The sequence below is a fragment of the Tachysurus fulvidraco genome, chromosome 4, assembly GCF_022655615.1.
Source record: "Tachysurus fulvidraco isolate hzauxx_2018 chromosome 4, HZAU_PFXX_2.0, whole genome shotgun sequence".
Taxonomy (NCBI): Eukaryota; Metazoa; Chordata; class Actinopteri; order Siluriformes; family Bagridae; genus Tachysurus; species Tachysurus fulvidraco.
Genome location: NC_062521.1, coordinates 22,499,638 through 22,516,565, shown reverse-complemented (window position 1 = coordinate 22,516,565; position 16,928 = coordinate 22,499,638). Strand labels below are relative to the sequence as shown.

Genomic DNA, 16,928 nt, shown 5'->3' with positions numbered 1-16,928 from the left:
CTGGGTATGTATATTAACAGGATCCATGGGCAAACTCCCAGCTTCTGCATACAGATAGGTTAAGAATTTTTTTCAATTGAATCAATTCAACCCTTGGAATCAGAATCAGAGTCGACTCCAAATTTTAGAGTTAAATATTTAATTCGAAATGTATTACTATTTTCAAATAAAGCTGGATATTTATATTTGACAGGATCCATGGGAAAACTCCCAGCTTCTGCATACAGAAAGGTTAAGAATTTTGTTTCAATTGAATCAATTCAACCCTTGGAATCGGAATCAGAGTCGACTCCAAATTATAGAGTTAAAATAACGTGCGTAGACGTACACGCCAGCGCGTATGTAAATGAAACGTCATGACGTATTCGTCGTCCTCCCTTTCCTTGTTTTGTAAACGAACAGGCCAAGGAGGTGAAACCCACTGAAACCAGTTAAAGCTGCTGACTGAGATAAAACTAAAGGTACTAAAACTAAAGACGTCGTTTTTTTAGGTTTACTGTGCGTGCAAGTACGTGTCAGATAAATTACTTTGAGATCGAGAAATATAACAACAACAAAAAAGCCTAGATCAACAAACAAAAGCTGGTCAAGCTGTTCTGCCTTTGAGCACTTCACAACAGAGAAATTATGACACTGTAAATCCTGCAATGTTATTATTATTAGTTAAATGTAATATCTATGATTTCCTATAGACATGAAAGCCAAACGTGGCCTCATCACAGATACATTCAAGGTAGTGAATAAAGTGAAGAGAAGTGACAGAAGGGATAAGAAACCTCCACCTCCCCCAGCTGCAGGTGAGACTATTGTGTGTGTAGCTTAGAACTTTGCTTTTGCAGTCAGGTTTTTGAATTCAACCCATTTATTTTGAATAAGAGGTTCATAGTTATATAGTAATTACCATGTTGTACCATCTTAGATGCAGAACCTCCAACACTGAGTGAGAGAGAGATCGAGCTGAAGGAGCTGAGGAGGTTTGACTTGGACTGGCAGTTCGGACCATGTACAGGTAACTAAGAGGGATTTGTATGTTTATAATCGCACCTTCCAGTGTCACACATATGAGGATGAGGTTCTCTTTGAGTCTGGTTCCTCTCAAGGTTTCTTCCTTTACCGTTCATGGGGGTTTCTCCTTGCCAGAGTCACATCAGACTTGCTCATTGGGGATAAATACAAACACATTTAAATATATCTAATATTAAATCTTGTATTTTGTATTATATTAATATATAATTATACTTTATAATATTCTTTATAATAACCTTTTGTTCTATGTTTATAAAGCTGCTCTGAGACGATGTCAATTGTAAAAAGCGCTATAGAAATAAATTTTAATTAAATTGAATTGCAAGTGGTTTCTTAGGTCAGCTGATGAAAATAAAATGTAACTACGTTCAAAAGTTAGTTGAATTGTTCATGATGTTTTTTGGGTTTTTTTGTTGGTAGAGGAGAGGGAGTGTGTTTTTATATGTGGAAGAAAGAAAGTGAAATAATTTAGTTAACAGTCGGTGTACAGTTTGTATTAATTGTATGAAAACAAACCTGAGATGAATCCTTCCCAGAACCATCCCTTGCATACAGTTAATATAGCGTATTATTCAGTTAATATAGCATAATATTCAAATCAGTTTTCTGTTACTTGTTTACAGTTTTCTGTTACCCTGTTTAGTTACTGAGCTAAAGGATTAATATTCAACGATTAGTTCCAGTCCACTAATCTGATCAGACAAGCTGTGTTTAAAGAGCATTGACATTTAGTAGAGCAACTGGTTATACACCTCTACTCTGAGTTTTCTAAATAATTCTTGCAATAGTTCATTACATTGCTACATTTACTATGGGCTGTCAGACAGTCATGAGTACAGTCAGACAGTCAGTGAATTTCATGGCAATATACAAAGCTCTATCCAGCTGTGGCTTTGTGTGAGCAAAAATATACACACTATTATTAGCATGGTTGTGATTACCTGAGATCGAATTGTAGCCATTCTGATATTTCGATAAATGATATTGCTTAAGTATTCATAATAATGAATTATTCTGAATAATCCAGTTACCATACAAAAACTAGACAATGTTATATTATTATAATGATAATAAAGCAAGTAATAAGCAATAAATAACTCTAAGCATTTTCATGAAGCCATGACATATTATTTTACTAACAAAGATTTCATTTTTGTTCTTCATCACACAAACCAAGATATCTCTGTTCTTTCATGTACCTGTGTGTAGGGATTAGTCGCTTGCAGAGATGGGAGAGGGCAGCTATACATGGCCTGAACCCCCCACAGGAGATTAAAGACATACTGCTGAAAGAGAGTACAGACCCAGAATACACACACAGGTGCTTTGAACAATTTATGATGACATGTCAACACACACTTTCACATGCACGTGCACACACACGCACCCATACACACGCACCCATGCACACACACGCATGCATGCACGCACACACACTCACACACACATACACAGAATCATAAAACATTGGTCAAAATTCAATAATTTTTTGTTTTCTTTTGTTTTTCAGTCTCTGGCGTGACTACCCCCTGTGAAGAAACATGGGTGAAGAAAATGAGACAGCTAAAGAAACGATTATCATGGTTATTGTGATTGGACATGTTTGAATGTTGCTGTTTGACTGTTTGCTTTTATTTGTCCTTGCTAAATTTTACACTACATTTTTTAAAAGTGGAAGTTTATATATTATAAGTTTAATTAAAACCTTCTTTGTCTTAACGTTTTTGATCTTTATGACCAATATTTTGTTTTATTGTACTGCGATATGGGATTACATTTTACGCATCTGCTTATTGTCCCTAATTTTGAACTTCTGCTGCTGGTACCAACTCTCCTGTTGCCCTGTTCAGGATTTACACTTCTGCAGGGCTGCTGTTGGTGTGAATTCCTCCTGCATGGCACTGAGGTACACTGCTTGCCAACTGTTGAAATTGAAATTGAACTATTATCTGGCACATGATACCTAAGCTAAATCTGGCGATGTTGGTATACTCTGGCGTAAGCACCACTTACATCCCTCCTCAAGGCGCAGTTTTACGTTCATCATCTGAGGCTGTTTCTTATCCTACATTTCTTTGTAAAGCCCACAGGCTGGTGTATAACCCTGCTGGGATAACTATAACAACTTGTCTGTACTCACATTTAAAGAGCATTCATGTGTTTTCTAAACCCCAGAGCCTGTTGAAATCGGCATTTTTTTAATGCTCGCTCAACAAAGCTGTGACTATACCTGACATCATTTTGGAAGAAAAACTCGACTTTTTAAGTCTAGTTGAAACATGGCACAATCAATCGGATGGTCTTCATACCATCTACATAAAACTAAAAACAATTATTCAATGTAAATACTTAAACCAACATTGGGTTATGATAACAAGCCCCTGTGTAACAAGTTTTTCTTGAAGTGAGTAATAATATAAAATATAAATTCTTATAGCAAATCATGTTTGTTACAATCACAGAATGTTCTCGTACTGTCGTAAACCAATTCCCACAATAATCCAACAATGTGCCATTTCTTTAGCTTTATCCAGACCAGATAGTGTGAGATTTGGGGAGGACCAGGATGAAAGCTATATATGTTCTCATCATGGAAAAAGAGAGTAAAGAGCAAGAACAAAAGAGTGCTCTTAACAGTAAGGTCATGGGGGATGCTGGTCAGATAAATATAGGCTTAAATCTATACAAGTATGAATTCTCAAGAGAATATGATAGTAATTAGCAACATCTATAAGGAAAGATAATTATGGTTTCTTAACTGGGTCAGACTGGCCTTGAGGCACCACTTCCATGATGACAATACTGGATTTTTTTTTTGTCAGATGGCACACAGCATCATGCTGTTCATACACACATTGAGTGTGAATTGAACACATGGATTGTCTTTACAGGAAAATTTGGTGGACACCCAGCACTGCTTATCACCTGAGAACACCATCTTTTGAGTTGTTGAATTTATTTGTTTGTTTATAAGCAAAATATTACTAATAATTTTACAAACTCCTAGACTTAATAAAAACCCCTGGATTTGTATTAATAGTTCTGTAATTGCATTATGCTTTTTTTTAACAAACTATGGGTAGTTCCAGGACCGGGTGTATTTACTTTGCATCTATGGGGTGGAATTCTTATGCGATCATTTTAGTGTAACTAGCAGATTCGTAACATATATAATCTCAAATAAGTCACTTTCAGTTCAGTTCAATATTCAACTCATTGTATGATACGCAGTGCACAACGTTGCCAGATTCTTAATCTTAACCCTTTAATGAGGTCAATGTCCACGTGTTATCGAATGTTTAACGGAGTTCATTGGTTGTGAAATGTATCTATAATTTTTATTTTTTTTAGTTTAATATCCATATAGCAGGTTTACAGTTTGGTGATGGGTTTGCGAAAATCGCCTTGATCTGGCAACCCTTCTGTCAGAACCGCACATCTATGTTAATGGGGGAAAAATGCGTTTTCCATTTTAAGTAGATTTTTTAATTTTATTTATTATAATAATAATAATAATAATAATAATTATTATTATTATTATTATTATTATTATTAGATTTTATAGCAGTTTGTTACTATCTGATACATAAAAATAAAGTAAACAATGAGTGTCACATCACCTGTTAAGCGGTGGAGATCAAACGGGGTAAAGAGATGAGTTCCTACCCTCCAACCGCAAAACAACCAGGAGGCGGGACTCCTGTTGAAGCGATCAACGCGGTTGGTCAAATAGATTTCACGGGGTGATTCGCTGCATGCTGATTGGACAGTCGGTCCTGCGACAGAAGGCGTTGTTAATAATATTCTGTGGCCTGGCACTAAATAAAACGGTGCTCGTTTAGACAGATGTAATAAGGCACGAGATTAAAAGCGAGGTGTTGTGATTGTACGGTTTTACTTTCAAACAAGCCTTAACTGGAAGAAAAATGTCGGGGATTTAAATTCGCCTGGATTCTATACAGATCATGCCGAATTGTCTGTGAAATATAAGCTAAAAATATTGTTTATCTCAACCGACTCTGTATCAGGAACCGACTCCCTGGATAATTATAATACAGCCGGTTTATTTTAGGACATTTAGGTGATATTGTTGTGTTGTATCACTGCTGTAACGGTGCAGGAGAAGCGATAAGAAGTGAAGTGGTGAGTACACTGTTTTCTACTGTTAGCTCTAATACAATCACTCATACAGGGGAGAAATAACCCACATTATAGAGCTTTAGCATTAGCAGTGCGGTTGTCGCTTCCCTGCAAACATGGCTTCAAGCTAAATAAATCATCTCTGCTGTATATCAGGGCAACAATAATATTTACATGTTTCGGTCATGCGACAGCCTGCTGCTTAGCTCTGGGTTACAGCATCCTTGTTGCTGAGATTTAATTCAAGTCACTGTTGAGTTGTATTTTATGTTGTTTTTTTATTTGTTTATGTAAATATTAAGGTAGATAGAGAAGTAGGGACAGACAGACAGACAGAGAAGTAGGGACAGGCAGATAGATAGACAGACAGACAGATAGATAGACAGAGAAGTAGGGACAGACATACAGATAGATAGACAGAGAAGTAGGGACAGATAGATAGATAGATAGATAGATAGATAGATAGATAGATAGATAGAGAAGTAGGGACAGACAGATAGATAGACAGACATACAGACATCAACAGAGAAATAAGGACAGACAGACAGACAGATAGATAGACAGATACATAGATAGATGGATGAGTGGATAGATGGATAGATGGATGTTGGATAGATAGATAGATGGATAGATAGATGGATAGATAGATAGATGGATGGATAGATAGATAGATAGATAGATAGATAGATAGATGGATATTTCAACAAACGGTAACTTTTAAGAATTGGCTGTGCTAGATTCACCAAAGGTGAACAAGTATAAATCTGATAGTAACAGGTGCACTAGAGGAGAACTGCAGAGCACAGACCAAGACACTTTACTGTCTTCACCTGTGTGTTCTTACATCACTGCATAAAGAATGCATTCATCTTCTGTAATCTTTTCATCCTAGTCAGTTATCCATTGGATACAGAGCCTCTTCTGGGACCACCACAAGTGAGGTGGGAATGCAGTGGATGTTAATGGGAGGTCTATCACAGGGCATGACATATAGATAGATTCAGTCACTCATTCATGCATATTTTTTGGGATGGGGAGGAAACCTGCAAACCTAAAAACATCTCTGAGTTCAGGAAATGAGCTCCAGATTATAACCAGGAACACTAGAAAGGTGAGGTGGCTGCTGCCTGCTGCACCACCACGCCGTGCCTCACTTATAACAGCAGATCAAACTATCAATTCATTCATCTCCAGAAACCATTTTACTGAAGTCCAGATTGCAGTGAATACTGCATCCTGTTCCAGGAATACTGGGGGTGAGGTACATGTAGATGACTTGCTGGGCTGTAGCTCATTTTATGGAGAAAACTTTCGGTCTATGTTCTTTTCATCACATATAATCACAAGCTCTAGGTAAGTATCTAGCCAACAGGGATTGTGTGGAAACAAACAAATCTCTACAGATGAAGAACCGTTTCTAAAGACATACCAACAACAACACAGAATTTCTGCCATGTAGCTCCAGGGTTCCCAGTTTGTCTGTGATCTTAGGTTACTGTCTATACGTTGTTACTCTTGTTCTTTCCATGATTCCCTCTTGGTTTTCTGGTTTCTTTCTACCTACCAAAAACTGAAAAGTGGATACACTTAATTCCACAGTGTTTGATTGTGTTCATCCACAGGGCACTGGCATCCCTTCCCCATGGTGTATTCCTGCTCTGCACACATTGTTTCTGGGAGAAGCTCCTAATTCATAATCCTGACTAGGATAAAGCTGTTACTGAAGATTAAACTAATTAAATGTAGAAGCATTTGAATATGGATACTACCTCCAATGTTGACTTTCTAAGTAGGTCTGTTTTGTACATATTAGTTGAAATACTCAGCATTGCTGCTGCACCTGTTACACTCATGCTAGTGAAACACACACACACACACACACACACACACACACACACACACACACACACACACACACACACCCACACCCCACAATGTCAGTTTTGCTGCTTAGCTGATGGACCGTCATCTTAATAAAATCTGGTCAACAATGGTGCTCTGTTGGTACTTTTCCATTAACAAATGGACTGAACATGACTAAAACAATGCAAATTCTTGTATTTTTTTCAAGTCACTTGAATTGAAAAACATATTCTGATCCAAATTTTACATAAGAGACCATCTGACTGCATGTGAAAGCAATGTAAATACTCCTAAATAAATACTTTAACAGTATAACACACTGTAATTAATTTAATACTGTTGGTATTACTTTAGGCCGTTTTTAATATCACGTTCAGCATAGATCCCCTTTTAGGAGGATGTTATGGCGCATGTACAGTGAGGACTGACTTTTTGCCCACAGGGATGGACAATGCCCATACTAAGACGGTTGAGGAGGTGTTGGGGTTCTTTGGGGTGAACGAGTCCACAGGTTTGAGCAGTGAGCATTTGAGGAAGAATCGTGAGCGATGGGGTCCCAACGGTATGCCACCATTATACATACACCTTTATTAAAGACAGTTAAAAAATTTTATTTAACTCATTTCAATTATTATGCAATAGGATGCAAAGAAATTAACTGTAAATTCATCTCTTTTCTCTTCTTACCGGATCTAATAAATTGTCATGCAGAATTACCAGCAGAAGAAGGTAAGAAACACAATCCTCTGGTCTGAGTCTATTTAAGGCTATTAATCATTATCATCAAGTCCAGATGTCATGTCAGTTATTTACATGGAGAAATGTCTGTGTATTTTAATAATTTTATGGGAGGCTCAGTTATATGTATTCACATCAGAATATTTTTGATATTTTGCAGCACATAACATACAAAACTGAGGTCATGAATTCAACAGAATCACTTGTAACTTAGACACACTTGCTCAACTCCATGCATATTTCTCCCATAACCTCTGACTAGCACTTAAGTGGTTAGGTCTAAGGTTTCAATACTGAAATGCAAAATAAAAGTACTGCTCGCTTGGAACTCAACTCAGAATAAATCTTTTGGGCTTTTTTGGTCTATGTGTGGTCTATGTTTGGTCAGATTGAGTTGTGTGACATTTCTGTTTAGTTTAACTTGGTGGATCGTCAATTGAATCGAAGTATAATTTCTGTAGAAACACTGCATAAACTTAAACATAAATTTCTGTTGCATTTTGAAAAAATTTAAAACTATCTGTTACGAGTAGAAGATAGTAATGATGATTATGATGGTGTCTATTTAATTTGCATTTCCTTTGAATCCGAATTCAAATCTTAGTACATTTGAGCTGAGAATGATACTGTTTCAACTTTGGGTACATGATGTAACTATATCTTAACATTAAATACAATTTCCACACATGTAAATGCATAATATTAGGATACAGTACATGGCCAAAAGTATGTGGACACCTGATCACTACACCTGTATGTGTTTTTGAACATCCCAGTTCAGATGCGTTCTCCTCTTTGCTCTTATAATAACCTCCAGACTTCTGGGAAGGCTTTCCACTAGATTTTGGAACGAAGCTGTGGTATCGTACAATATCACTAACCATGAAATCCTACCTGTGTAACAAACCTAGTTCACATTAACAGTTTATTTGGAATCTGCAGTCACAGTAAAAGCTTTGCATGTAAACATAGAAACTATGTTTAAAGAGTGTGTTTGTAGTTCTGGCTAAGTACGTAAGAGAAGAGGACTTTGTTGATGTTCTCCTAATTCAGTCTAACTGTTCCTCTCTCTATTTACAGGGAAGTCTCTGTGGGAACTGGTGCTGGAGCAATTCGAAGATCTGCTTGTGCGGATTCTGCTACTCGCAGCCTGCATTTCCTTTGTAAGCACTAAAGGGAATTGACACATCGCAACTGTGATGCTAAAATATTGTCTCCCATCTCAAGAACCCCTCCCACACTTCACTGCGCATTTAGTAATCTTATAAGCACCACCGATAAGAACCTCTCATATCAGAAGCATTATTGTCTAATTGCTGCAGTATATTATAGCATAATACACCTGTGCTCTTTCTGCATTTACTAATTCATCATGTTCTGTGGAAGTTAATTCGATTTTATGTCTCTGTCAGACCCTGGCCTGGTTTGAAGAAGGAGAGGGCACCATCACTGCTTTTGTAGAGCCTTTTGTAATTCTCCTTATCCTTATCGCCAATGCCATAGTGGGCGTGTGGCAGGTAAGTGTGTGGCAACATATTTGGCAAAATATTTGATTCAAACATCACCTATAATCTATTAGTGCTACATGGAAATTATATACATATTGAGATGCACCTACAGACAACTTTATTAGGAACACCTGTGTCATGTTACAGCAGTGCTTTGAGGTTACGCAGATGCAGGTGAAGAGATTCAGATTCACATCATATGTTCACATCATACAGCAGAATAGAGGAAAAATGTGGTCTTGGTGACCAGGGCATGGTAGTAACAAATACTGGGTATTTCAGAAACTTCTATTCTCTTGGGAGTTTCTAGAGATTGGTGAAAAAAACAGAAACATTCAGCAAGCAGCACTCCTGTGGATGAGGTCAGAGAAGAATGGCCTGACTGCTTCTAGTTAAAAAGAAGGCTACAGTAGCTCAAATAACCACTCTTTACAACAGTTTTGAGAAGAAAAGCATGTCAGGATCTATATAATTTTCATCCCTGTCAGCGAAGAAGAGGAATCAGAACATACAGTGGGCACAGGATTCACCCAAACTGGACAAAAACGTGGGCTTGTGCTTTTAAAACAACTTCACCATTCTACTCTTACCTCTCTCATCAACAAGATATTTCTTCTCTCTGGGTATTCTGTTGTTTCCACACCATTCTGTGTAAACTTCGGAGATCTCAGGAGAGCAGCAGTGACCGAAACACTCAAACCAAACCCACCTGACACCAACAACCGAGCCACACAGTAGTTCTGATGTTTGATGTGACACTTTTGATCTGTATCTGGAAGCTTTGTGCTGCTGCCTCAAGACTGGACAATTTTATAAATGTGCACAGGTTAGCTTCCATAATAAAGTGAATAGTGAATGACATATAACTAAATGTTCAGTCTTGTTTGTTTTTTTAGGAGCGCAATGCAGAAAATGCCATTGAAGCACTGAAAGAATATGAACCAGAAATGGGGAAGGTGTATAGACAGGACAAGAAGAGCGTACAGAGAGTTCGTGCCAGAGATATTGTGCCTGGTGATATTGTAGAAGTGGCGGGTAAGCAGAAAATCTACACACATCATATTCTCCTATGCTACAATGTTTTTGACAGCAGGTTCTGTTCCCAGTCTGAATACTCAGTAAATGAATGTAGCAGAATTAAATGAGGCAAACAAACTCATTAATCAGTGGTTGGTCAAATACTTTTTAAACAATCATGCATTCATAATTTATGTCTATAAATGTGTATCTAAGGCTTACAAATATAAATAGTAAGCCCTACGTTTCTTTAGACAAACATCAGCTGGCATATATTTTGATGGACTTTTGCCTTCAAATATTAAAAATGAGCTTTAAAGTTTTATTGTCTCACACCACCAGGGTTGGGGGTTTGATATCTGCCTCAGCCGTGTGTGTGTGTGTGTGTGTGTGTGTGTGTGTGTGTGTGTGTGTGTGTGTGTGTGTGTGTGTGTGTGTGGAGTTCGCATGTTCTCCCAGTGCCTCAGGGGATTCCTCTGGGTTCTCTGGTTTCCTCCCCAGTCCATAAACATGCATTGTTGTCTTACTGGCATCTGTAAATTGCCATAGCGTGTGAATGTGTGTGTGTGTGCATGCAATTGTACCCTGCAATAGACTGCCATTGTGTCCAGTGTGTATCCTGCCCTGAGTCTCCTGGGATAGTATCTAGGTTCTGACCCTGTGGGATAAGTAATTTATGTTGATCAGCTCAGTCTCAGAATTTTGAGCCTGGTGTTCAAATTGGAGATTCAGTCTCGACCTAAAAATTTCACGGAGTGTGAAATGTTCTTCAAGTTTAAGAACTTCAGCTGTCTACAATGTTATTAGAGTTTATAGGAAGAGGTTCTGTGCTGTTATTCTCTTTAGGACAGGTGTCAGTAAGCGGGTCAGTAATTTTTTTTTTAAACAAGTGTTTGCAGAAATAAGAAAAGCTCCACTTGAGAGAATGTTTAATTTCTGCTTAGACAAAATTACCCACAGCATGCCAATCATTTTAGTGGGAATTAAGATTATCCAAAAATACATCATGAGACATTAAGACATTCACAAATCTGGAAGAAAAAAAATAGTTTGCAGCTGTAATGTAACAATGCAATAGTATTCGACTGATGTTAGCAAAATCTTATCTATAGCCTTTATAAAAAAAAATTAAGTTAATGAAGTTTTTTTTAATGATAACAGTAGCAAATCATCACATTGCCAAACCATAAATGGCTCTCAAAATCCTCTTAAAGCCGAGTGAAATTCTCGCACAGTCAGTCTGTCAGTTGCAGCTGGAGAGCATCGCGGTTGTGTGTGTGAGCTGGTCTTTTGTTTGCTCTGAGAGGCCTATCAACATGGCCTGCTCAGGATCACTATAATCACAAGTGTCCATCTCTGGGAAGCCATAAATACACTGCTGGAAAAAGACCCAGTGTTTTCTTAAGGAGGTGGTGAAGTGGTATACTTTGGCTGGCTTGCTTGACCAGAATAACTATATGTGTTGATTATTTAATGTTCAGTAAATACATTAGGAAAATAACTTAAGTGAGATTTTTCGGTGCAGTCAGAAAGGGTTAAGGCCCAGGCTTGTAATTATTGGCATACTATTTAAGTTCTATTCTAAGAATCCCAGAGGTCATGAATAAAAATAAATTTGACATCCTTCTTTATGTGCCCTAATACAGCCGTCATGGGTTCTGAGTACTGAGTAGAATTGGTACTTTCACTGTGTACTGGCATTTGACTAGATCCCCAAAAAACGAGGAAAGGCATGAGAAAAGTTTCAGTATTTCAAATTTGAGTAGGTTCAGGCTTGTGTTGTTAAATGCTTTAGTAGAGTCAGACCCTTTAGTGATAAACTTGTAGGTTCAATGTAGTAAATTAAATCAATTTTACTGCTTTACACAATGAACATGGCTTGTTAGCAAGTAAGTATTAGATGTGTCAATGTAGAAACATTAAATACACATCATTACACTGGAGCCTCATATCTCAATGAACGCCTACACATACACCCACAAACACAAAGACACACACACGCACACAGAATATTAAGACAAGCTACACACTCGCACACAGCCTCATATCTCAATGTTCACCTACACATACACCCACAAACTGACACACAGCATCATACGATTAGGTATACACACACAGCCTCGTACCACAATGTACACACTCACACAAAGAGCTTCATACCACAAGGAACACACCGCACACATACCAAAAGGTACACTTACCCATACACACACACACACACACTGCCTCATTCCACAAGGCACACACACACACACACATACACACCAGAGCCTCATACCACACACACAGCCTCATAAAGCAAAGCACACACACACTCCTAACACAAAGGACACACACACAGAATCACACCACAAGATATACACATACACATTGCCCTATTCCACAAGGTACACACACATGCACTGTCTCATAACACAATTTACACACGCGCACACACACACACACACACACACACACACACACACATACACAAACACTGCCTCACACCATAAGGTATGCACACACTCAGCCTCATACCACACACACAGCCTCATAAAACAAAGCACACACACTACTAACACAAAGGACACACACACAGAATCACACCACAAGATACTGTATACACATACACATTGCCTTATTCCACAAGGTACACACACATGCACTGTCTCATAACACAATTTACACGCACACACACACACACAAGCTCATACTGTACCATCTCATACTGTAGTTGTACAAAGGTCATAGTCTAATACTCTGAATTCTTTAAAGACAGTACCTAATTTTGTTAAGCTAGTTTAGCAATCATTTATCTAGGTCAGGTCTTAACATGCTAGATATTTTGCATATTCTTTATCACCAGGCTTTGCTGTGTGTGTTGTAACAAAAGCTATATCACTCAGTTCTGTTATTCTGTAGTGTTTACATACCACAGACTATTTGCATAAGCTAATAATTACAAATTACTGGCACCCTGAAGGCTTTGTGCAGTTTGTGGAAATGGAAAAGTACATGGCTTCTCAGTAAGGATAATATACAGTACTAAGTGCTACAAAGTTTACAATATAGTTTCCCTAACAATGGTATATTTAAGGACATAACCACCCTGATTTAAAACCCTTGCCAGGCTCTACAAGAAATTTGAGTTTTGATCGGGAAAATCCTTTAAATGGGCAAGTTCTTTTTGCTGTTTTCTGTTATACAGTACATAGTTCTACAACTAGATGTTTTCCTCAACAGAAATATGCTTCCATTTTTCCTCTTTCTCATGGTGTAGTATTTTAGAGTCTCGTTATACTTCATAAAAATGAAGAAAATACAAATCTGCTTATGAAATACATCACTGGAGCTGTCACTCTGAGAACTCCTCCATGACCGTATGTCACCTCACCTGATGTAAAAGTAATTTGTGGCCTCTTTTTAATAAGCCTCTTCTCTGTGTTGGTTATGATGATGACATTATGGTACAGAAAGCACCATGGACATTTTGGTAGCCGATATCTGATTAGAAATTGAACCGATTAGGCATTTTGCTAGCTTGTGATATACTAAAAAACAAACTATTCCAAAACAACTTTTTTTTAGGATATAGAAATAATTTTTTATAAGATCACTTTTCCATGCATTTGCCTTTTCTGCAGTGGGTGATAAGGTTCCAGCGGACATCAGACTGACCTCCATTCGTTCCACGACTCTGAGAGTGGACCAGTCCATTTTGACAGGGGAGTCTGTCTCAGTGCTCAAACACACAGACCCTGTCCCTGATCCACGTGCTGTAAACCAGGACAAGAAGAACATGCTTTTTTCAGTAAGTGTGTATAATCCTGAATATAAGAATCGACTTTTTAAATGCTAGAACTCTTGTTAGAGTATGTGTAAAAAATGCTACGATGTGGCTGATATGTTTTGTTATTGTGCATATGAGAAGATTATGTGTGGTGTGTGTGTGTGTGTGGGTGTGTGAGGGGGGGGATCTACACATGTGGTGAATAAAACATCAGATGGGTTGTTTGCTCTCACTTGGTAGATGAAATGATGCCACAAGCATTTAGAGCTTTCATACAGATAACGACCAGTGTGCATCAGCCTTAAAGACCACACAAACATACTCTAGAGCTTCCAGTACTTCCCTCCAGCTGAGAAGCTCTAATGGCGCTTGCACGTCATAAAACCTCCAGCTCTGCTAGTATTAAAGATGCAGTTTGCGTTTTAAAAGTGTTTCTAGTCCACCATAATAAATCCTTGATTCACAACAATGACATTTCCTCAGCATTAACATTTCATATATGATTAGTTGCTCCAAGGCTGGGATTGTATGTTATTTGCCCCATTAATAACCAAATAACCAAGAAATTTCCAAAGTCATTTCCAAAGAATTCCGCATTCCCAAACTTTGCATAGAAATACATAAATCTTACATAACAAATACATACATTTTACATACAAATATATCATTTATATTATGGTGATTTAACATAGTGAATTTTGTTATGATCTTGAGGATTTCTTTGCCACACTAGCACTAAAGCCTCTCTGACAAGCGTTAAAACTCGCCTGATCACCTGGAGTTTCTACCACAAGCAGTTTGATCTCAGGTGTTGTGTGTGTTGATGCACAGGGAACGAACATTGCAGCAGGAAGAGCAATAGGTGTCGTTGTGGCAACCGGAGTCCAGACAGAAATCGGTAAAATCAGGGACGAGATGGCAGCCACAGATCCTGAAAGGACTCCTTTACAGCAAAAACTAGACCAGTTCGGGGAGCAACTCTCAAAGGTAGTGTGCTCCGTTTATTTTTACTGTCACTTTTGTTCTTATACTTTCTGCCTTCCGACACTCTCACGCTCTTTGCACAAGCTGCAATTTTTTCTCACTGCCTTGTTCATAACCAAGTTTGCAAAGAGTTTTTTTTTAACATTTGATTTTTTTCCCCTCATTTCCCACGTACACACTATCCTCCTACATCTATATCTTATTACACACCCTTTCTCCTCCACGATTTTCTTTATGGCAGGCTGTATTAAGATTTTAACTAAATCTGTAATTTTAGCTGTTTCCATGGTAACAGTACATGGTTTGTGGTGTGGTAGCTTAGTGGTTTATTTGTTGGACTACTGATCAGAAGTTGTGTGTTTGAATCCCAGGTCCACCAAGCTGCCACTGCTGGGCCCCTGAGCAAGGCCCTTAACCCTCAATTGCTCAGTTGTATAAAATGAGAGTCTCTCGGGATAAAGGCGTTTGCCAAATACTGTAAATGTAAAATGGTATGATTTATAAATAACATGATCTCTGTGATCTAATATAGGTTACTACAGGCCTCTGTTCATCTGCATTTTCTCTGTTTGTAAAAAAAAAAAAAAAAATTAGTGTCTGTATCTCTACAGAAAGCATCTTGGTATAGTTTGTTACTGCTGTTTTCTTTTTTCTTTTTAGTTTCCATGTACGTCATTTCGGATCATTAAGTGTAAGCTTAGTTCATGATCTGTATGCAGATTTTTAGAAGATGCACAAGTCATATAGCTACGTATAAAGCCTGTGTGCTAAGTTAGCCAGCTAGTTAGCTGCCTTAGATAATGTTAGCGATTAGCACAAATTGTGGTACTTTGAAAGGTTTAATTGCTGTTGAAAATAGAGTATGTTGATCAAAACGAGATTCTGATACTGAAATCCCACTCGTCTCTCTGTACGTTTATTCATATAATACAGAAATCTTTGAAAAAATTACCTTTCTGTCTTATTAATTGCTGTCTCTAGGTGATCACAGTGATCTGTGTGGCAGTATGGGGCATTAACATTGGACACTTCAATGATCCTGTACATGGTGGCAGCTGGCTCAGAGGAGCTGTGTATTATTTCAAGATTGCCGTGGCTTTGGCAGTAGCTGCAATCCCAGAGGGTACGAAATACACCACACTCTTGGTTGAACTCTTTCATTTAATAGAATTGTAACATAACAGAAGTGTAATTTTGTGTACCACTTGCATATGCACACACAGACACATTCATAATGTGGATATGTGTCTTGTCTATTAGAAATATATTTCACACACCCTCCTTAACAATCACCACTTTAAATAACCTGTTTCTGCATCTTATATTTTTCCTTATATTTGTCTTTCTATCTTTCTGTCTGTCTTCTGTCTTGTAGGTCTTCCTGCTGTCATCACCACCTGCTTGGCTTTGGGCACACGTCGGATGGCAAGGAAGAACGCCATCGTACGCTCACTACCGTCTGTAGAGACACTGGGCTGCACATCAGTCATCTGCTCTGACAAAACTGGCACTCTCACCACCAATCAGATGTCCGTCTGCAGGGTGAGAAAGGAAATTTCTATTTACCATCATGTTCTGTACACTTCATTACATTAATAATGATCCAATACTGTGCCAGTAACGGAAGCTTCGGCAGGTGATTCAGTCTGTATTGTGTGTTTCTGCCTTTTCGTATTATTAAGGCTGTCATTATACTTTAGTTTAACTACGCATGCTCCACTTTGCTTCTCCTCCTCATGTGTAATACCATGAACTGTGTGGCCCAAACAATATTTTAATGAATCCATTATAGACTTAAATGTGTAGTTATATGTATGAAAAATATATGACATAAGTAAGGGAGACTGCATTCCAAATGTTGGTGTCCATTCAGGAATTCACAA

At 38.0% G+C, this 16,928-nt stretch overlaps 2 protein-coding genes across 2 annotated transcripts in view; both read left to right on the top strand.

Annotated features, from left to right (window-relative positions):
* The first annotated feature begins 194 nt into the window (after positions 1-194).
* Positions 195-2,745, top strand: pold4 (DNA polymerase delta 4, accessory subunit). Its single transcript, XM_027146019.2, has 5 exons — positions 195-461; positions 693-797; positions 920-1,009; positions 2,236-2,347; positions 2,537-2,745. Exons 2-5 carry the CDS (start codon positions 695-697, stop codon positions 2,559-2,561), a joined length of 330 nt encoding a protein of 109 aa, XP_027001820.1. The 5' UTR covers positions 195-461; positions 693-694; the 3' UTR covers positions 2,562-2,745.
* Positions 2,746-4,805: 2,060 nt separating this feature from the next.
* Positions 4,806-16,928, top strand: part of si:dkey-28b4.8 (sarcoplasmic/endoplasmic reticulum calcium ATPase 2) — a 29,746-nt gene continuing 17,623 nt past the window's right edge. The window contains exons 1-10 of the mRNA XM_027145965.2: positions 4,806-5,169; positions 7,472-7,591; positions 7,741-7,758; positions 8,848-8,930; positions 9,180-9,284; positions 10,172-10,310; positions 13,916-14,082; positions 14,893-15,048; positions 16,027-16,168; positions 16,421-16,587. Coding sequence (XP_027001766.1) covers positions 7,474-7,591; positions 7,741-7,758; positions 8,848-8,930; positions 9,180-9,284; positions 10,172-10,310; positions 13,916-14,082; positions 14,893-15,048; positions 16,027-16,168; positions 16,421-16,587 — 1,095 coding nt within the window. The 5' untranslated portion in view covers positions 4,806-5,169; positions 7,472-7,473. The remainder of the gene's footprint in view (positions 5,170-7,471; positions 7,592-7,740; positions 7,759-8,847; positions 8,931-9,179; positions 9,285-10,171; positions 10,311-13,915; positions 14,083-14,892; positions 15,049-16,026; positions 16,169-16,420; positions 16,588-16,928) is intronic.